We start from the raw sequence: 21,662 nt of genomic DNA on the forward strand, positions 1-21,662 counted from the left end.
GTACCAAGAGCTTCCCACTCCTAGTAATTACACCCACACACGGTGAATGAGCGGTGTTTTGTTTTCCTCTCAGACGTCAGTGCTTTTCTCAACTCATTAGTGTGTGCGCTTCCTTGCAGAACCTGAAGGCTGCTGACAATGACCCAACAGCGCCCCCCTACGACTCCCTGCTGGTGTTTGACTACGAGGGCGGCGGCTCAGACGCTGGTAGCTTGTCCACTCTGAACTCTGACAGTAGCGGAGACCAGGACTACGACCACCTCGGTGAATGGGGGCCTCGATTCAAAAAGCTGTCCGACATGTTCGGGGGAGAGGACGATGACGACATGCTGTAAATGCACCAAACAGTAGAATGGATGTAAGAACGCGTGAATGGATTGTGCCTGAATGTGTCGTGTAAGCATAGACCGAATTCAAACATTCAGATTGTTCACTGCACATTGCTGTTGCCATAAAAAGCAACCGTTTGAGAGCCAAAGAAGGCATTCTGGGTTTTGTTTTGTAGTCCATCCACCTGTTCATAATATTTAGATGTCCTTTTTGACATCCAGGTTTGGTACGAAGGCTTTTTTGTTGTTGTTTGGTAATTGTTATAAGGTCTCATATTGTGAATATTTTTGAATTTTGAGCCAATATTATTGCAATAGACACGGTGAGCCTAGAAATACACGGTTGCGCTGATAAAATCAAAAGTTAATTTTGGCAATGCATTTTACTTGAAAACAATTGAACTACGACTACAAATGTCATTGTTTTGTTTATCGATCTTGGATGATGCAATTCTAAATTACCAGGATGGAGTCTTTTCTATTTCTTTGTTATAACACTGTTTTGCTGTTGCTTTAAAAGGAATGTATTATAAACATGTTAGATTTGCATTTTTTATAAAGTTGTCTTAAAGCAATTATTGGTTTGTGACCAGTGTTGTTAATCTTACTTTAAAAAAGTAATTAGTTACAAATTACTTCTCCCAAAAAGTAATTGCGTTAGTAACTCAGTTACCTGAATGTAAGAGTAATTAGTTGCTTGGCAAAGTAACTGGTGATCATTTTCATGGTTTTTTTCCCTCAAAAAAAACTTACGTCACAATATGTGATTTAAAAGGTTTTTGGGACAATTGGCCCTAGCCCAATTCTTTACCCTAACATACCCTTTACCCTGAATCAACCGCTAAAAGTTGTTAAAATTGCTCCCATTATTGCATTACTTCCCTTCTGTCTACTTTTGATATGTGGAAGTTTTAAAACTGTTTCATCATTTAAAGATAGATTCAAGTCAAGATTTTGCCAATTTAGGAGTATTTTAGATAAAAAGTAACTTGGGTTCGCTAGGAAGGTTCTCTACAGCAGAGCCTTCCTAAGAAGTCTACTGCTTTAAGATGGCGGCTGTTTACTAACGCATCTAGTTCCTATACTGTACATTTTGCTAACGCCCCCGTGTGTCATTTCGCATCTAGTTCTCTATATATATTAGGCATGTGCTGGTTACCGGTTTCAAGGTTTACCATGGTATGAAAACGTCACGATTTCAAAACCACAAAAATTTTCCGTCATACCGTAGTACGGTAATTGCTATTTTACAAGTCTCAAAAATGCAGCCAGAAGTAACTTGGAGCGGCAGCGCTCACTCCTCCCTTGTTGATGTGTGTGCGTGTCAGTGACTTTATGGAGGTCTCAAATCATGGTAACTGAAATATATAGTTTTAAAATGTTGTACAATAGTATTTTACACGTGTGAGTAGCTTCATTAGCACAAACACAACTGAATGTGAGGAAGTCGTCCATGAAAAAGTTCGCCAAAAACAAAACCCCCTTTTTTACTTTCAAATTCAAAATACAAATTAACTAAAAACTTACAAAGACGAATGTTAGCCTAGTCTTAGTTGGGAGAGCAACTTAGTCGAGGTCATAAATCTCACGGCCACTGAGAAACAAGCTTGAATGAAGGAAAAGGGACAACATCAAAGATCGCTAATTGCAACAGATGATCTTGCCCTAAGCATAAATGTACGCTTGCTGGACAAGGAGAGGTCTCACTCCCAGTGTTTTTAGATGAAACCTTTACACGACAACATTCACATTTTAACTAACTTATCCATTTTTAACTAAGTTATTAACTTATGAAGTCTGCGTCTTTTTAACACAAAGGCATGACATATAGACTAGAGTTGACACAGTGGCTGAAAATGGCGAAACGTAACTTGAGCTTTTGCCCCCTCAAAGAAAAAAACAAAAAGTACAGTCCATATTTTTATTTAGAAGTGTTTTTACCTTTTTATATGAATAATTTAGTTCTTGCTCCAATCTTGAGCAACCTGAGCTGTGGCTGACAGGCTGTGGGTAGTCTAGAAGTTCTATTTATTTTAATTTTATTTTAAATACTTTTTTTGTTTATTTTTAACAAATTCATTTTCCAATTTGCAAATATTTTCTGAGAAATAAAAAAAATCCCGGAAAAAAGTTTTTTTTTTTTTTTCTTCCTTTAACCCATACCTCTCAAAATAACAAATTTTGGAGCTATAATTGCAATACCGTGATACTGTAAAACCGCGGTATTTTTGCTCACGGTTATCGTACCGTCAAAATCTCATACCGGCACATGCCTACTTGTGACTCTTGTTTTGCCCCCATTTGAATATGGCGACACTTTGTTGTGGCTGGTGACGTCATGTCAGACTGCGAGAATCCTCAGTAACGGTAACGGCGCTGCCAAGATGAGAAAAGTAATTAATTAGATTGCTCACGACTGAAAAAAAAGAACACCGTTAGTAACGCCATTATATTCTAAAGCCGTTATTAACAGCACTGTTTGTGACTGGCTTCTTCTCGAACAATCTGAAGTGGTTGTAAAATCTTTTGTCCAACTAAGGAACTTATCACTAGTAGACGTCCAATGCATTTGAACTGGGATGGTGGCAGCGAATAAATTAAGGTTCATTCGCTGCAAACTCCCCCACAAATGCAGTGGATTGATGCTAATTTTTGTTAGCACTTGAGTGGCAAATTCCATTGTGTAGCATGAAGAAAGCAGGGGCATTAAGAAAACAAAATACATTTTGCATTTTAATGTTCAGTATGTTTAATTAGCTTTTGTGTTTAGTGTTACAGTTGACCTAAACTGGAGAGTAATAAAAGTCTCCAACTGTTGGACTTTTTTTTTTTTTTTTGAGGGACTGTTCAAAATCTTTTAAAGAATGATCTCAAAATCATCCAGCATTAAAACACTGTCCTTTGTAGAGCGCTCTGAATAAAGTCCCTCATTATTTCCCTTGGTTGGAGATAGGTTTTCTTGTAGGACCACTCTGCTATCCACCATGTTCCTCCTCAGGGTTTCTTACAGATTACGTTGCCCTGTTGTTGACCAAACCAGGCATGTTTAGCTGTCCTTCCTGGAGCCTAGAGAGAACTTGAGTGAGGACATCAAAGAGCCAAGCATCCTCCCAGACAGAAGAACTTCCTGGTCCGAGCCCTAAGGGGCTTTCTAGACCTCGGAGACTGACGTTTCACACATCTGTCAACAAGTCAGCTGTCCTATAAAAAGAAATACATATTTCAGGAATTTTCACAGTTTACAACCCGGGCACAAAACTATAGGATTAGGAGTACTCAGTCCATTATGGGGCGCCGTTTGTAGAGCAGCACATGCTGAAAATTACGACAACATTTTCTCACATTTAGCGCCACACAGTGTTGAAAACGTGGTGTGAAATTTTCTGAGTCACTTTTTTTTGCACATTTACAACATTATTTAGCAACCTAAATATTTATTTTTAAATAAGTTTTGGACCTGAATTTTTAAATACAGAACTAAATATTTAGTTTAAATCTTAAATTTATATCCTAAATGCTAAATCTGGAAACGGTTGCAATAGGGAATGGGACGTACTACGTCATTGTTTGGACCCGCCTCCATGCTGGCAATATAATTCACTTCCGGGCCGGCAGAGTCAATGCGGATTGTAACGTGTGATAGTGCTAAGCTAACTCTTTCGGTGTTTTAGAAAGAAAATATGGGTGCTTTATTGTTGCGTTACCGGGTGCAACAGCGTTTCCTACGACAAAAAAAGGGGTGAGGAAAAATAGACTCACTTTTCACCGTTTTCCTGCATGGAGGACCAAATATCAGATCACGAAGGTACGACGGATGGCTGGATTGCAGCGGTTCGTCGGAAAAGCATTTCTTATGATCATATTTCTGCTGGAATGAGAGTGTGTTCCTGTCATCTCTACTCTTGTAAGTTGAACGATTTATCCACTTTTGGTTTCAATACGTTTTTGTTTTTTTACACCGTTGTGTAAATCTGCCTCGGTAGCAATGCTCGCCTACTACGACTCCCCTACCTGTTGTGTTCCTAGGTAAACCTGCAGACAACACATCCCGATTGGTCACCATCTCTCTTCTTGGATCATTTGACAAAGAAAATTTGTTCAATGGAGTGGTTCCATTTGTCCTGTGTCGGACTCAAACAAGCCCCTGCAGCAGACGCCATCTGGGTCTGCCCTTCTCGTCGATGAACTGCGGGCTTTTAACTTGTGAAAATGCAAGAACTTTAATGCACATATTTATTCTGCCTGGCTATTTAACTATGGCCAGTGACGTTTTTTTTTAACCACTTTGACAAAGACACCTTTCATTGTAAAGTTGAATTTATATATTCTATTATTATTTTTAAATTATAATATTCTTATTTGCACTTATGTAGACTTTAGACTGTCAATTCAAATAGTGTTGGAAAAGTTGCAATACCTAAAATAGAAATGCAAGAACTGTAAAGTACATATTTATACACCTTTATTTACCTAAGGCGACTGGATGTTTTTTAACTGCTTTGAAAAATACAGGTTTTGTTGTGATCTTGTATTTATATAGTATATAGCTTTTTATAATGTATTATGTATTATAATATTTGCTGCCCCCTGCCAGAGTGTGGGCCATTTTGTACTAAAATGATTTTAAACTGTCAGTTCAAATACTGTGTTGGAGACTAGTACTTGCAATACTTAAAATGGAAATGCAAGAACTTTAAAGCACATATTTATCCTGTCTGGCAATTTACCCAAGGCCAGTAAATAGTGTTTTAAACTGCTTTGACAAAGACACGTTTATTGTGATCTTGTATTTGTGTATTACTTATAATTATATAATATTTGCTGCCACCGTCAGAGGGTGGGCCTTGTTTGCACTAATTTAAAGATTTTAAACTGTCAATTCAAATATCGTATTGGAGAAATTGCATTACTTGAAATAAATCTATTGCAACTTATCAGTCCCAGTTCTTGTCTACAACACTGTCCAAAAATTGTCAATGCATATTCCAAATAGAATAACAAAATTAAGTCACCTGACTTTGTAATTATTACACCTGTTTATTATGAAGACCTGAAGTAAACAACAAGCAGTTACAGTTTGTCAAGAAGAGTTGTTCAAGTCATGTTTTGGTATTCATATTTTATTGACTTTTCATAACACTTGGGATCGTGTTTGTAAGAGCAGAGCAAACTGAAGTTTCAGCGTGCACTCTTCGCCTTTCCAACCTCTCAACGCTCCGATGTGGTGCGCTTGACCTCAGAATAACCCAAGAAGAGATATGGTGACCAATCGGGATGTGTTGTCAGCATTTCATATGCAGGTTTTCCTAGTAACACAACAGGTAGGTGATGAGGAGGAGTAGGTTAGCATTGCTACCGAGGCAGATTTACACAACAGTAAAGAAAAAAACAAAAACAAAAAACGTATTGAAACCAAAACGGATAAATCGTTCAACTTACAAGAGTAGAGATGAGGGGAATACACTCTCATTCCAGCAGAAATATGATCATAAGAAATGCTTTTCCGACGAACCGCTGCAATCCAGCCATCCGTCGTACCTTCGTGATCTGATATTTGGTCCTCCATGCAGGAAAACGGTGAAAAGTGAGTCCATTTTTCCTCACCCCTTTTTTTGTCGTAGGAGACGCTGTTGCACCCGGTAACGCAACAATAAGCACCCATATTTTCTTTCTAAAACACCGAAAGAGTTAGCTTAGCACTACCACACGTTACAATCCGCATTGATTCTGCCGGCCCGGAAGTGAATTATATTGCCAGCATGGAGGCGGGTCCAAACAATGACGTAGTACGTCCCATTCCCTATTAAATATTTAGCTTAATATGCCAATTAACATGACTGGAGACCGGAAGTAACAAAATAAAAGCTGGCGCACACAAAATCCTCTTCAAATAGTTTCTCCTAAATATGTATTTTACCTATATATTGTTTGTATCACAATGACTCATGTCCAAGAGCAGACTGCCACCATTGAGTAGGTTTTATTCATTTTCATGCAACGTAAACAGTCTGAGCTGCTCCACCAGCTTTTATTTTGTTACTTCCAATCACCAGTCATGTGAATTTACATATTAAGCTAAATATTTAGTTCCGACAGTTTCCTGATTTAACATTTAGCATATAGGATATAAATTTAAGATTTAAGTTAAATATTTAGTTCTGGATTAAACAATCAGGTCCAGGTCAATAAATATTTAAGTTGCTAAATAATGTTATAAATGTGCAAAAAAAAAAAAGTGACTAAAAATTTCGCACCATTTTAAACACTGTGTGGCGCTAAATGCCAGGAAATGTTGTAATTTTCAGCATGTGCTACTTTACAAACGGCGCCCCAATGTCAATGAGTTGCCAAGTTATTTAAAGAAAATGTTTTATTGTAATATTTGCAGTGAAAGTAACTTGTATTATGAGGTGTGACTGACTTTACAGGTAAGACATGCCACTCTTTGTACCAGGACGTAACTCGAAACAACTGACAAGTTTGTCCGTCAAAGGCTATGTCATTACCCGATTGTGACTGGCTACTGGATTGCTACGGCGCATGCGCGAACCGACGCCATTCTCTCGAGGGACGAAGGGAAACAGGTACGTGTTAGATTGAAGGATAAAAAAAATTAGGGCTGTCAAAATTATCGCGTTAACGGGCGTTAATTAATTTTTTAAATTAATCACGTTAAAATATTTGACGCAATTAACGCACTAGGCCCGCTCAGACAGATTTAAATGTCAGTACAGTGAAAGGCCAACTTGTTAATTGTGTTTTATGGAGTTTTTCCGCCCTCTGCTGGCGCTTGGGTGTGACTTGCATATGTTATGTGGCGTAATGTCGCCCTCTGCTGGCGATTCAGTGCAGCTGATTATTTGGGTTTCGGCGCGCTTTTCTGACGTAATTATATGTCGACGCGAACTCACACTAATAGACAGTGCTATTCAGACCAGCTAACGTCCGCATCCAGTATTCAGTGGCAGTTCTCATAGCCCCATCACACTGTTTGTGTCTAATACATGCATCGCTTGTGAGTAATATTCCTCCTTTGTTTATATTCATGAGCATTCGATAGTTATTGATGATGTGTATTTGAATTTGTTCACATATATGGTGAAATGCGGTTACATTGTTAGATGCTTGTGAGCTAATTGGCTAGTGCTACTGCTCAAATGGACACGTGTGTGTACATTTTATGTTATTTTGTGATTTATGCAAGTTATTGACACATTGCCTTGTTATTTTCAGTTTTACAAAACTACAAGAAACGTGCTCCTGTCAAAAAGAGATGACTTCAGTAAAGCCCATGCAACTTTGCCACACCGTCTGATTTCTTTTTGGAACTTGTGTTCGCTATCCGTCAATTTGTGTGCTCACACACATTGAGGACAGGGCTACTAGTTTATTTTTTGATTGAAAATTTTACAAATTTTATTAAAACGAAAACATTAAGAGGCATTTTAATATACCATTTCTATAACTTGTACTAATATTCATCTTTTAAGAACTACAAGTCTTCTTATCCATGGATCGCTTTAACAGAATGTTAATAATGTTAATGCCATCTTGTTGATTTATTGTTATAATAAACAAATACAGTCCTTATGTACCGTATGTTGAATGTATATATCCATCTTATCTTTCCATTCCAACAATAATTTACCGAAAAATATGGCATATTTTATAGATGGTTTGAATTGCGATTAATTGCGATTAATTACGATTAATTAATTTTTAAGCTGTAATTAACTCGATTAAAAATTTTAATCGTTTGACAGCCCTAAAAAAATACTTTTTTGTTGCCTTCAAATACTGAAACCATTTTAATGTACATGTGTCGAACAATAACACCGTTCCTTACATATATCTGATCAAAGACTAAAAAGGTTAAGCTATAGATACCTGAAAAACCTTTTTGGTTTATTTTTAACAGCGTGATTGGACTCCGAAGGGTTAAATTTCGGTGAGGGGAGAGGAAGTTAGGTTTGTAAGGAAAGCACTTTTTAAATTATTTAAGTTGATGTATAGATTGTAGGGTTGCAGGAAAGGGTGCTGCACATTTTGTCCATTTGATGGCGGTATGCACTTGAAAATTGATTGCAAGAAGATTTTAACGCGCATGCGCATTACGGCTACCCTACTGCAAGCGGCTGTTCACGTGACAGCGCTACGTCTCTTCCCCCGTTGGCTTTATGCTTATAAACGCGAGAGATTGGGACATATAAATTAATTATTCTACGAATGGTCTGGCATGTGGGTTGAATAATAATGTTTTTATATGTCTGAATTTAACATATAAACCAATTTAGGGGCTGTCAGTACCAGTGGCGGACTTGGCAATTTAGGGGCTGTCAGTACCAGTGGCGGACTTGGCAATTTTGGGGCCTAAGGCGAACATATCCTGGGGCCCTCTTCATGGGTCAAGGGTTAAAAAGGTGAGAAGGGTGTGGAGGAAATATGTTCTGGTACACTAGGGCTGTCCTAAACGACTCCTGATTAGTCAGCCGACTAGTTTTACGATTAATCGACTAATTTAATAATTTTCTTTTTTTTAGTAATTTAGCAATTAAATTTTTGTTGACGCTTATTAATTCACAAAACTATTTTGGAACACTTAAATTCTTTATTAAAGTACAAATAATCATGTAAATAACAATAATTAATCCCAAATAAACAATGAGGTTAAATGCTGATAGCATTTACTAGTGCAAAAGAATGGAAAGTAAACAGATTCGCCTGAATAGTAGATCCGCCTATGGTCACTACCCAATCGTGACGGGCTATCGGATTGCTACTGCGCATGCGCGAACTGACGCCATTTTCTCTCTAAGGGATAATGGGAAATATAGATATGTACGTGATAGATTATACAATAAATATAAATTTTCTTTTTTTCCTTGGGTGATAAAGGTCTCTTAAGGATTTACTTGGGTTGAGGGGAGGGGAAAACTGTTTAAACTGCATTGTTTAAATTCTTGAAAGACATTATGTACTGTATAGGGTACTATATAGGGGGAAGGCATGGGCGCCACATATTCCTGCACACTAGATGGTAGTATACACCTAAAAGTTGCTTGCAATCAAGAGCGTAGGTTTGCATAGGGACGGTAGGGACATATCACTACCAATTTTTCAAGATGCTCAAATTGTCCCCACCAAATTTTAAGCAACCTTATTTGCATTATATAATGACTTCAGTTGTATAGGTCATTTAGATTGTCTTCCCGTATGTTGTAAGGATAGAATTGACCTGAACATATTAACTGAATTACAGTGTTTTCATTATGTTCAGACTTACGTTGACCCCTTTTCACCTGCTGTATGTGCCAGTCCATTTTTTCCCCTCAAATGCACATTTGATTGGCTGATGACTTTACCCCCCCCCCACACACACACACCTACATGCTTTCACAGAAATACAACATGCCGTCCCCTTTGAAAAAGAGGGATATTAGAAGGTTTTTTTCCCCGCCAGCAGCAGCCACTGTAAGTAATTTAAAGAGACGTCAATGCTGTGGAGATGGGGAACACACCACTAATTTTGCTACTGAAAGTCCGACCTGGATCATAGTTAAAATAACATTCATCTTTGTGAATTTTTTTAAACTCGAGGAGGAAGCTGCATTGAGAGAAATATCCTCCTGTATGATTTCCGCTGTTCACTTTAATTAAACTGTAAGAAATGTAGTGAACTGAGGATTACCCCTTTATAGATAGTTAATTGATGATTAACAGGTCCCTAGTAAAAAGTGGACATGCAGGTGTTGCTGTTGGCAAGATCATCTGTACCAATGTTGAGACTGGGCATGTGCCGGTATGAGATTTTGACGGTACGATAACCATGAGCAAAAATACCGCGGTTTCACGGTATCAATGGGTCAAAAAAATAACTTTTTTCCATTGAACAGGATTTATTTTTCAGAATATAGTTGCAAATTGGAACATGAATATATTATTAAAATAAATAAATTATCAATTAAAAAAAACAAATATTTTAAATCAAATTAAAATAAATATAACTTACAGACTATACCCATAGCCACAGCTCAAGTTGCTCAAGATTAGAGCAAGAACAAAATAATTTCTATAAAAAAGTAAAAACACTTCTGAATAAATTTTTTAAAAATTTATACTGCATGACTTTTTTTTTTGAGTGTGGAAAAGCTCAAGTGACGTTTCGCCATTTTCAGCCACTGTGTCAACTCTAGTCTGCATGATGTCATGCCTTTGTGTTAAAAAGAACACAAGGAATTCATAAGTTACTAAGTTAAAAATGTATAAGTTAGTTAAAATGTAAATATTGTTGTGGAAAGGTTTCATCTAAAACAATTTAAAAAATTAAAAAATAAATAAAAACATTGGGAGTGAGACCTAGTCTTGATCCAGCAAACGTGGATTTGTGCTTAAGGCAAGATCATCTTTCGCAATTAGCGATCTTTGATACTATCCCTTCATTCAAGCAAATCAAGCTTGTTTTCTCACTCTGCGGCTGTAACACTCGACGGAGTTGCTCTCCCAACTAAGCCAAGGCTAACATTCGTCTTTGTAAGCTTTTAGTTAGTTTGTATATTGAATTTGAAAGGAAAATGTGTGTTTTGTTTTTGGCGAACTTTTTCATGGTGCTAATCTGTTGAAGCTCCTCACACAATGAAAAATACAATTGTACAACGTTTTAAATGTATTCGTTTTGTATATCCCACTTACCACGATTTGAGAGCTCAATAAATTGAAGAAAAGTACGCCTTATTAGGCCTGTCGCGATATCAAATTTTAGTGTGCGATAATTATTCTCATAAATTATTGCGATATGCGATATTATTGCGCCCCCCCATTTTTAAAAAACCAATTTACAATAACACAGTGAGAATACAGTATATATTAATAGATCAAGTACACCCATTTAAACGCGATATTTACTCTTAAATTCAAAAATACTTTTTAAGAAATCACAACTAAAAACAATAGACCATGCCTCTTAAGTAAAAAAATGACAATATTGATACCGCACAGAAACACAGAATATATAAAATGTGTTTTTAAAAAAAAAAAAAAAAAATTGCACTTTATAACTCAAGCATTTAGACAAACGAAAACGTTTCCCGTCATAGCTTCTGCAATGGTGTTCCATAGGGATGCAACGATACAGTTAAGTCATGGTTCGGTACGATTTTTGATACGGGTGACACGATTTTCGATCCAATTCAATACATTTAATGCTCTGTAAAAAAACAACAATTATATTTTTTGTTTCGTTTTTTTTTTTTTTTTTTTTTTTTTTTTTAACGGGCAAAAATTAAATTGCCATCATATAAACCTTGCATTTTAGTGCATAATATTTATGTGCTTACTTCTTACTGAGCTGAAAAAAGTTTGTATAAAAGTGCTGAGAACAATCTTTACTGTTTGTAAAGTGAGGCAATTATCTATAGTCACTGGTATGGATTGATTTGGCATTCAGTCATGACAGTTTAGAATTCATCGATGTAGTATATGGACAACGTGTCCCATAATCACTCTGGGCTCACATAGCCAATGGCATGGACGTAGCACATCTAGTTTGCCATAACATGATATCTAGTGTGTGCGCGCTTTAAAAAAGTTAGCAAGCGCCGCTGAAGTCACGTCTGCTCATTACTACACAACACAAGCATATGACAAGCGACTTTCATAAACAGGACGAGTTTGAAGCACAACGCTCTTAATTTGCCGCCCAAATATCCGGTGTTGTGCTGAAAAATAACCGCCCCGCGTGAAATGTCACTCCTGACGGGAGCGCCCACACGCCAACAACACCGGCGCGCCATAGATGGTCCACAGTCACTCCGGAGCACTGACGCAGCCAGTATACGTAGAACAATAGGATATAATGGGAACGATTTACTCCGGCGCTATTTTTTGTCCGGACCTGCAACGAAGATGCATTTTGCGCAGTTGGTAATGAGGAATCCGAACTTTTAACAGCACGTCTGCCGCACGCGCGCACGCACATGCACGCGAGGCGATAAATCGCAGCGGAAAAATTACCGCCTTCATTTTTGTTTATCGCGCGATAAATGGAATTATTGCATATTGCGACAGGCTTACGCCTTATGTTTGGAGTATTTGTTTTTGGATTCGCTGGCTGTCTAGCCGATAGTGTCACTTTCACACGCAGACGGGAGGGGGTGAGCGCTGCCACGCCAAGCCACTTCTGGCTGCATTTTTGGCACATGAAAAACCGCGAATACCGTACTACGGTCTGATGGAAATTGCAGTGGTTTGGAAACCGCGACGTTTCACACCACGGTAAACCGTAAAACCGGTAACCGGCACATGCCTAGTTGATTTTTTTTGACATGTCCCTAAGGTGATTTTAGACATCCAATTCTTTAAACTGAGAAGACTGGATGTTAATGCTCTTGTTTAAGTGCCGTTGATGGTGCCAGACGTCCAATCAATTTTAAATGGGAAGGTTGGCAGCGCTGCCGTCAAGGACACTCAATGAGTTAAATACAGTTAAGCTGATGTCAAAAATAAATTGTACTGTACACACTGAAATCTTTCAACCTTGCTTGGATTAATATCCAGGCAACCAGGACCTTGCTTTGCACACAAAAAAATCTCTAAATTACATTCCTGTTTCCCAAAACACTTCATCCATTACCTTCCCTCTGTGTGGGATCCTGTGATCTGTAATCTGCACAAGTTCTCCAGGGACACCCATCTTCTGAATAATTCCAGATTTATCGCTGCACTGTATCAAACCTGTCCGCTGCTGCTTGTTGTCCTGGTTTTCCCATGAGTTTTGATTTTTCGAGGTTTCTCTGTGAGTCCTATATTTTGTTTTGGGGAAGGTGTGAGATCCGCTGTCTGTGACCCCCCAGCTGTGTTCTGACCACAGAGGTTCCGTCTGAGTAGCCTGGCTGATTGTGGCCCTCAGCAGACGCACAGAGATCCTCTGGGCCGAGCCGGTCATTAGGGTGATGCTTTTAGTATCTCGAATAGGACTGGCTGAGGTCGTCGCAGGGAAGCTAAACACCTCGTCCTTGTCTGAAGGAAAGACGATGTCGATTTTTAAAAAATATTTTTGTTTATTCATTCAGCTCGACAGAAATATCAGACTATGACTCACCTGTACAAGTGGTGAGGGCAGGGCTGCTGGGTAAAGAGTTGCGTGTGTGTCTATCAGGGGTCACAGACCCGAAGGAAGCAGAACGCAGCAGCTTTCTGCAAGCCAAGACCAACAGCTCCCGACATTGTTTATGGCAATTGACACCACAGTCTGTCAATTAAATAGAAAACATTGCGTTTTAAGAAGAAAAATGAATTCCAATACAGATCGGCCGATAAGTTTTTCAGGACCGATACCGATTATTAGTAGTTAGAGGTGCCGATAACCGATTTTTGGAGTCGATATTCATTTGCAGTAAAAGTGGGATGTTGTCATATGTAGAGACAAATGACGAGTCAAATTTTACGTCAGCTATCAAAAGGATCGAATTTCGAGGTGTTCGTATGTCGAGGCAACGTAAATAGTCTGAAATATCACCAAATCATAGCTGCCTCTTACATTCCTAACCATAAAAAGGGACAAATTCTGAAGCAGGATGGTGCTCCATCGCATACTTCAATCTCTTCCTCAAAGTTCCTCCAGGCAAAGAAGATCAAGATCCTCCAGGACTGGCCAGCCCAGTCACCAGACATGAACATCATTGAGCATGTCTGGGGTAGGATGAAAGAGGAAGCATGGAAGACGAAACCTAAGAAAGTTGATGAACTCTGGGAGGCATGCAAGACTGCTTTCTTTGATGTTCCTGATGACTTCATCAATAAATTGTATGAATCCTTGCCGAACCACATGGATGCAGTCCTTCAAGCCCATGGAAGTCATACAAAATAATAAATTTGGATCTCACAGCACCACTACTTAATTCGCTTATGTTATGTAACATATTTATGTATTTGAAGTACATTTTTTGTTTAATTTTCACACTACTTTCTGTAGGCGACAAAACTTTTGTCTTGCCAAAATTGGACCTTTATGTCTTCATTAAATGATAAACCTTTTTTCAGTGAAACAAATATATATTTTTTTACATTCAAAATAATTTTGGAGGGTCTTAGCTTTCATATGAGCAATTTCTGAAACCAATTGAATAATTAAAAGTCAGGTTATTAGTAGGGCTGTCAAACGATTAAAATTTTTAATTAATCACAGCTTAAAAATTAATTAATCGTAATTAATCGCAATTCAAACCATCTCTAAAATATGCCATATTGTTCTGTAAATTATTGTTGGAATGGAAAGATAAGACACAAGACGGATACATTCAACATACTGTACATAAGTACTGTATTTGTTTATTATAACAATAAATCAACAAGATGGCATTAACATTATTAACATTCTGTTAAAGCGATCCATGGATAGAAAGACTTGTAGTTCTTAAAAGATAAATGTTAGTACAAGTTATAGAAATTTTATATTAAAACCCCTCTTAATGTTTTCGTTTTAATAGAATTTGTAAAATTTTCAAACAAAAAATAAACTTGTAGCTCGCCATTGTTGATGTCAATAATTACACAATGCTCATGGTGCTGAAACCCATAAAATAAGTCGCACCTAAGCGCCAGCAGAGGGCGACAAAACACCAAAAAACACAAGTAACAAATGGACATGACATTGTGCTGACATTTTAATCTGTTTGAGCGGGGCATGTGCGTTAAATGCGTCAAATATCTTAAGGTGATTAATTTAAAAAAATAATTACCACCCGTTAACGCGATGATTTTGACAGCCCTAGTTATTAGCAATTGCTTCTGCAAAATGGATAAGCGACCAGACTGTCAGGGACTGTGTATTTTTAAATTACCTTTGCACTTGTAGCCTTGTTTGATGATGCCCCAGAGCTGTTGGAGAAGATTCAAATAAATTAGCAAGATTTACAAGCAACGCAACAGTTAGTGCACAACATACAAAACAACAGAATTCGTTCTTTGTCACTTTGCTATCGTGTATATGTGAAATCTAAAGTAATTACATTGAAGAAACATGCTTGACTTTTGAAAATTTTGCTCAGTGTTATATACGTACAAATCCAGCGCAGTGTTCACAGAAGGTTGGCTTTAGAAACGTCATTTCCTGGAAGTTATGGAGGAATCCCGGACCCATTTTACACTGGAGCAGTGGATTTGCTCGAAGGAAATATGCTAGCATCTCATCTTTACTGATCAGCCCATCTCTGTTACAGGAAGTCAGCAGAGAGTCTCATTTACAGACCAAAGTCATGTAAACAGTACACAATATGGTTACTCAAGTCGATCCGGTATACATGTCTGCATATTGCGATATTTATAGAAATTGTCCGGCAGACACCACGCTGTTGTTTATACCATTTCATTGCTCATGTACGTGTATTAATCACAGATATTCAGGTTCAGTAAGAAGTCAAATGATCATAAATAAAGATGTCCTGATCAATCGGGATGCCGATCAACACGTCATTTTCAAAGTATCGGAATCGGCAAAAAATATCGGACATGCCTTTTTTTTTTTTTTTTTTTTATATATATACTGTATTTTTTTTATTTAAATCATAACGTCACAGACAAAATGTCTTACACTCATCCATAGTAGTTTTGGCTTCAAGTAGGGCTATCAAATTTATTGCGTTAACGGCGGTAATTATTTTTTCTTAATTAATCACTTTAAATAATTAATGCATGCGCTGCACGACCCACTCACGCTTTGTCGCGTTCAATCTATAAAGGCGCCGTTTTACCAGTATGTAGAGCTAAGCGCAGCGTATAATGAGTAGAGAGAATTTTGACAGCCTTTGGAGCCTTTTTTTATTTGGCTAAAGCCTTACTTTCCCTCTCTCAGCAATTAATATTAACGTGGGAGGCAATGTGGGGAAGAAAGATAGTAGTTGATCATTTTCTTAACACCCTATGTTCTTTCCTAACGCAAAGAAGATATATCAATTGTGCCCCTACGCACAGTCATGGTTGCACTTCCCATCATGCATTTGGGTTGAAGGGCTGCAGTATCATTTACTGAAAGCTCAACAAATACACTAGATGGTAAGATTTAGTCAGAATATACAAAGTCACATTTCTCCTTTAAGAATTACAAGTCTTTCTATCCGTGGATCCCTCTCACAGAAAGAATGTTAATAATGTAAATGCCATCTTGAGGATTTATTGTCATAATAAACAAATACAGTACTTATGTACTGTATGTTGAATGTATATATTCGTCCGAGTTTTATTCATTTTTTTCTTAAAGCATTGCCAAAATGTATATGATCGGGAAAAATTATCGGGAATGATTGGAATTGAATTGGGAGTAAAAAAAAAACCAATCGGATCATGAAATATCAGGATCGGCAGATACTCAAACTAAAACGATCGGGATCGGATCGGGAGCAAAAAAAACATGATCAGAACAACCCTAATCATAAACTAACAAAGAAATGCATTCAATAAGTTAAAACACTGAAAAACTGTTTTTTAGTTATAGTTCTCAAATTGTGGTGTGTGGGCTCTCTAGTGATTCTATAGTTTTTTTGTTTGTTTTTGTTTCGTTATTTAGATCATTATTCTTTACGATAATAATTTATCATTTATTAGGTACAGTTCAGTTTTAGTCAACTTTATCTACAATTGATTGGCATTAGATATTTTGTAGCTACTTCTTTGCAAACATTTATCTTATATTAAATGTGAATATTTCTTTAAAGTGCAGTAGAATTGAATTAAACCCTTATTTAACCCCTTGAGCCCTAAGCAAGCTGCTGAAGGACATGACACGTTTGTGTCTCATAACCAATAAATACACTGAATTTAGTTGCTGTTGCCACTTCTGGGAGATGATTGGATGAAACTTCACCCATCGGAATCAAAATCACGAGATTTGGCTCTTTGCTATTTTTTGCTCTTTAAAAATGGCTGACCAAAACGCAACTTCAAAAAGTATAACTTAAAGTGCTCATTTCTCATTAAAAATAACCAATAAATTGCATTTTGTTCTGGTGTTTGAGTAAAAATCAGTGCAGACTTTTTTTTGCCCAGCAGAAAAAATGCAGGTCTGACGGGGTTAAGGAGTGTTTTTTGTTGTTGTTGTTTAAACTATCCTATACAAGTAGTCCCCAGGTTACGACGTACATGACTTACGCAATTTCGACCTTATGACATCGGAGTCTCGTGTGTAATTTTGTCTCTAGTCTCCAGTTTTTTTTTTTTTTGGTCGCATAAACAGTACCTTATTGTACCTTACAGTATCTTTTTTTTTACTTTGTTAATATGATGTGTTCTGTCCTCACTAAACGTGAAGTTGTTCAGCTTAACAGACAGGAAACAAGGCAATTGTGCTTTTTGAAGCTTTTGACTTCCTTCACTTTTGACAATTTGTAAAGCTGTAACACAAATATGTACACTTATGTTCAAAACGACACGCATTTTAACTAGAGATGTCCCGATAGTTGGGGATCACGTCATTTTCAAAGTGTCGGAATCGACAAAAAAATATCGGCCATGCCTTTTTTTAATATATATATATATATATATATATATATATATATATATATATTTTAATTAAATCACTTTCTAATTGTATTTAACGTTACAAACATAATATGTTACAATCATCCAGAGTCTTTAGTTTAGGCTTAAGGTAGGGTTATCAAATTTATCCCGATAACGGCGGTAATTAATTTTTTTACAAATGTATCGCGGGAAAATATTTAACGCAATTAATGCATGCGCTGCACGACCCACTCACATATTGTCGCGCTTAATCTGTAAAGGCGCCGTTTTACCTTTATAGAGAGATAAAAGGCAGTGTAAATTGAGTAGAGTGAATTTTGGCCGCCTTTGGAGCCTTTTTTTAATTGGCTAAAGCCTTACAATCCCTCTCCCAACGATTAGAAACATCATGGGAAATAATGTGGGGAAGCAAGGTAGCAATTGATCTTTTTCTTAACATCTTATGTTACTTCCCAACGCAGAGAAGATATTTCAATTGGTAGCACTACGCACAGTCATGGTTCCACTTCCCATCATGCATTTGGGCATGGCTAAAGTATCATTTACTGAAAGCTCAACAAATACACTAGATGGCAATATTTAGTCACAATATACAAAGTCACAAGTCTTTCTATCCGTGGATCCCTCTCACAGAAAGAATGTTAATAATGTAAATTCCATCTTGAGGATTTATTGTCATAATAAACAAATACAGTACTTATGTACTGTATGTTGAATGTATATATTCGTCCGAGTTTTATTCTTTTTTTTTTCTTAATGCATAGCCAAAATGTATATGATCGGGAAACATTATCGGGAATGATTGGAATTAAATCGGGAGGGAAATATCGGGATCGGCAGATACTCAAACTAAAACGATCGGATCGGGAGCAAAAAACATGATCGGAACAACCCTAATTTTACCAATGAAACACTTGACACAAAACAATTGGTGTTCAAATATCCATCTTCAAATGTCCATCTAGTCTGATCAATACGTAAATTTAGTAGATTAAATTAGCCTAATTTGCCTCACAAAAGTCAGCTATCTTAAATGCTATGAATTTTGATGAATTTACAATTCACATACCAAAACGCTCAAACGCAACTCCACAAACTGTAGCTGTAAATCTTATTCCAAATGCATACAGAAACATAAATTAGCCGAAAAAACATTCAGCCTAATGTGGGCCAAACCAGAGCACAGCTATTCTTTATTCATGTCAGATCTCGGAGTCGCTTCTAAGTCTAAGGCAACAGTATAGCCAGACCAACACTGTCACCAGAGGGCAGTGTATCCTCCTTCATTAAACAAAATTCAATACTTTTGGACTTTTTGGATATTTGTTTTGTAGGGGCACATAAAGGGTTAGGTCAGACTTTCGCCAACATAGGAACAGAACTCGTTCATAACCTGGGGAATACCTGGATTGAAGAGCAGTTATAATGTTCAAACTGTGGTTAGCAATAATATTAATTAAGCATATGCCCTATTTTTATGAACACTTTGACCTGCTAACTAGACAATTTAAATTTTGGTCCTTGTGGTATTTTTGTGAGGGATTGTGGTGTAAAAAGTTTGAGAAACAATGTTATATTGGTTCCCTGCACTGAAAATCTTGTTGAGTACAATATCAAAGTATTTGGATTTACTTTAACAAAAAAATGTAACAAGGTTTACCCCCAACCCAAAAATGAACGCTGCTCAAACTAAAAATGCAGTTTCGTAGAGCTCACTTTTAGAATTGTACTTACTGATCTTTGTCCAAAACGCAGAACGAGTCCAGGAAGGGAAAGTTTGCGGCAATGTTTTCAAAGTCTTCTTGGGAAATATAGCCATCGTGGTCAGGGTCATAATTCCTGAACACTGACTGTTGGAAGCCAATTAAAAAAAAGTATATATATATTAATAATAATAACTCTGAGAATGTTTCACGCTCAGCTTCATGTATTAATGTGAGCACTCACATCAACCACTTTCCTGATGTGTTTATTGACCAAGGAGGGGTCTGGTTTGGTGGTGACACCTGAGGCCCAGTCCAGTGGTACAAGAGGCTTATTGGGACTTGTAGGAGAAGTGGGCTGCAAAAGGACAAGGACAACAACAACAATGGTAAGAAATTGAAAAAAACTTTTACAAATGAAGACGAAAAATCCTGGAGTGGCAATTTCTGATTTTCCATAAAACCTTTACACAGATGACAATAACCAGGGGTGTCAAACTCATCTTTTTAGCGGGTCACATCATAGTTATAGTTAAATTGGTTAAGAGGTGATATTATGTCTGCCAATTCAGGCTCCTACAATTACCTACTAGACAAGGAATCAATTATCACACAATTAAACAAGTATTTTGATTATTTATCTGCAGAGGTGGGGAGTAACGCGTTACATTTACTCTGTTACATTTACTTGAGTAACTTTTTGAGAAAACTGTACTTTTAAGAGTAATTTTACAAAGCCATACTTTTCAATTGAGTAGATTTATGAAAAAGAAACACTACTCTTACTCCGCTACTTTTGGCTACACCAGTCGTTACATTTTTCCCTCTTTATTCTACATGTTGTCTTTATTTTTGTCAGAGGTGCCAGCAGTAGCTCCACCAGTTTCACCAATAAGACATGGTAACAATAATCACATGACTCCATTATACCAATCACACGCAAGCTTGCCGTTCTTTTTTTTCCCATTTATTGTTTTTTATTGAAAAGCCATTTGTTCTTTCAACATACCAGATGCAAAAAAAAATTTTTTTTTACAGTTTTCTTCTGCTTGTCCTTTTTTTTTTATTTTTTTATTTTTTTTTTTTTAAACAAAATAAGGTTTTACAAAAAAAAAAATAATAATAATAAAAAAGTAAAAACAAAAACCGAGGAGCAGGGAACCTATTACTTCGCCATATTTTTTACATGAGAGAAATTGTTATGTATAACCATATAAATAACCAAAATCATTTCGTACATTCTGTCCATTTTGTCCACATCAAGTAAAACATGTCCAGTTGTAATTTTAGTGTGTAGGAGATCCTCTCCATAATGAAAATCTCTCGAACTACGTCAATCCAGTCCTCTGTTGTTGGTCGTTCAGGTTTAAGCCACTTTCTTATCAATGCTTTTTTGCATGCAGCCAATAGAATGGGGATGAGTTTCCTTTCGTTACAGCTAATTTGTTGTACATTTATTTTACATAAGTACATGGTAACAAAGGACATGGGGATGTCAAAATTAAAAATCTTTTGTAAATGATAATGAATGTCAAACCAGTATTTTTGTATAACAACGCATTCCCAGAATATATGGAAATGGTTTGCTCTTCTGCTGCTACATCTCCAACATGCATCTCCCGTCCCTTGCCGTTCTATGATCACGCTAGGCTGTTTAATCACGTGGCGTCTTTAAAGCGCTGTAAAAAAAATGTAAAAAATGAAGTATTTGACATAGAGCGCTGTCCTCAACATGACTCGAAAGCGTGGCTTTTAACCTCTTTTCAAGTTTTTATTTGTCATCGATTGACCATGGAAAACCAGATATATGATCCTTTTAATTTCATAATAGGAACTATGAAGGAACTATTCACTACAGTACAGGTAGTTCCCCTGGTTATGAACTAGTTCGATTCCTACTCTGGCGATGTATTCCGTATTTTCCACTGAAGTCGGAATTAACCATTTTTAAAGGGTTAATTCAAAAAGTCCAAAAGTATCGGCTTTTTTAAATGGTGGAGGATACACTGCCCTCTGGTGGCAGCGTTGAGTCTGGTTGGACTGTGCTTCAATAATGCTTCTTTACAGGAGTACTCAGATGTCTTACATGGCTAAAGGATAGCTGCACTCTGGTTTGGCC

The 21,662-nt window shown here is 37.1% G+C and overlaps 2 protein-coding genes across 6 annotated transcripts in view; one reads left to right on the forward strand and one right to left on the reverse strand.

Moving 5' to 3' along the window:
* Positions 1-904, forward strand: part of cdh1 (cadherin 1, type 1, E-cadherin (epithelial)) — a 29,305-nt gene extending 28,401 nt beyond the window's left edge. The window contains exon 18 of the mRNA XM_057847559.1: positions 120-904. Coding sequence (XP_057703542.1) covers positions 120-335 — 216 coding nt within the window. The 3' untranslated portion in view covers positions 336-904. The remainder of the gene's footprint in view (positions 1-119) is intronic.
* Positions 905-2,478: 1,574 nt separating this feature from the next.
* rasgrp3 (RAS guanyl releasing protein 3 (calcium and DAG-regulated)) overlaps positions 2,479-21,662 on the reverse strand; it is a 43,545-nt gene continuing 24,361 nt past the window's right edge. For 4 of the 5 annotated variants that reach the window (XM_057847565.1, XM_057847564.1, XM_057847566.1 and 1 more), the window contains exons 11-16: positions 19,788-19,901; positions 19,575-19,690; positions 15,388-15,535; positions 15,167-15,203; positions 13,426-13,575; positions 11,744-13,343 (exon numbers count right to left, since the gene is read on the reverse strand). In XM_057847565.1, coding sequence (XP_057703548.1) covers positions 12,922-13,343; positions 13,426-13,575; positions 15,167-15,203; positions 15,388-15,535; positions 19,575-19,690; positions 19,788-19,901 — 987 coding nt within the window. In that variant the 3' untranslated portion in view covers positions 11,744-12,921. Of the gene's footprint in view, positions 3,531-11,743; positions 13,344-13,425; positions 13,576-15,166; positions 15,204-15,387; positions 15,536-19,574; positions 19,691-19,787; positions 19,902-21,662 lie in introns of those variants that run through there. The other variant, XM_057847567.1, reaches the window with a different exon arrangement.

Source organism: Corythoichthys intestinalis, chromosome 10 (assembly GCF_030265065.1).
Source record: "Corythoichthys intestinalis isolate RoL2023-P3 chromosome 10, ASM3026506v1, whole genome shotgun sequence".
Classification (NCBI taxonomy): Eukaryota; Metazoa; Chordata; class Actinopteri; order Syngnathiformes; family Syngnathidae; genus Corythoichthys; species Corythoichthys intestinalis.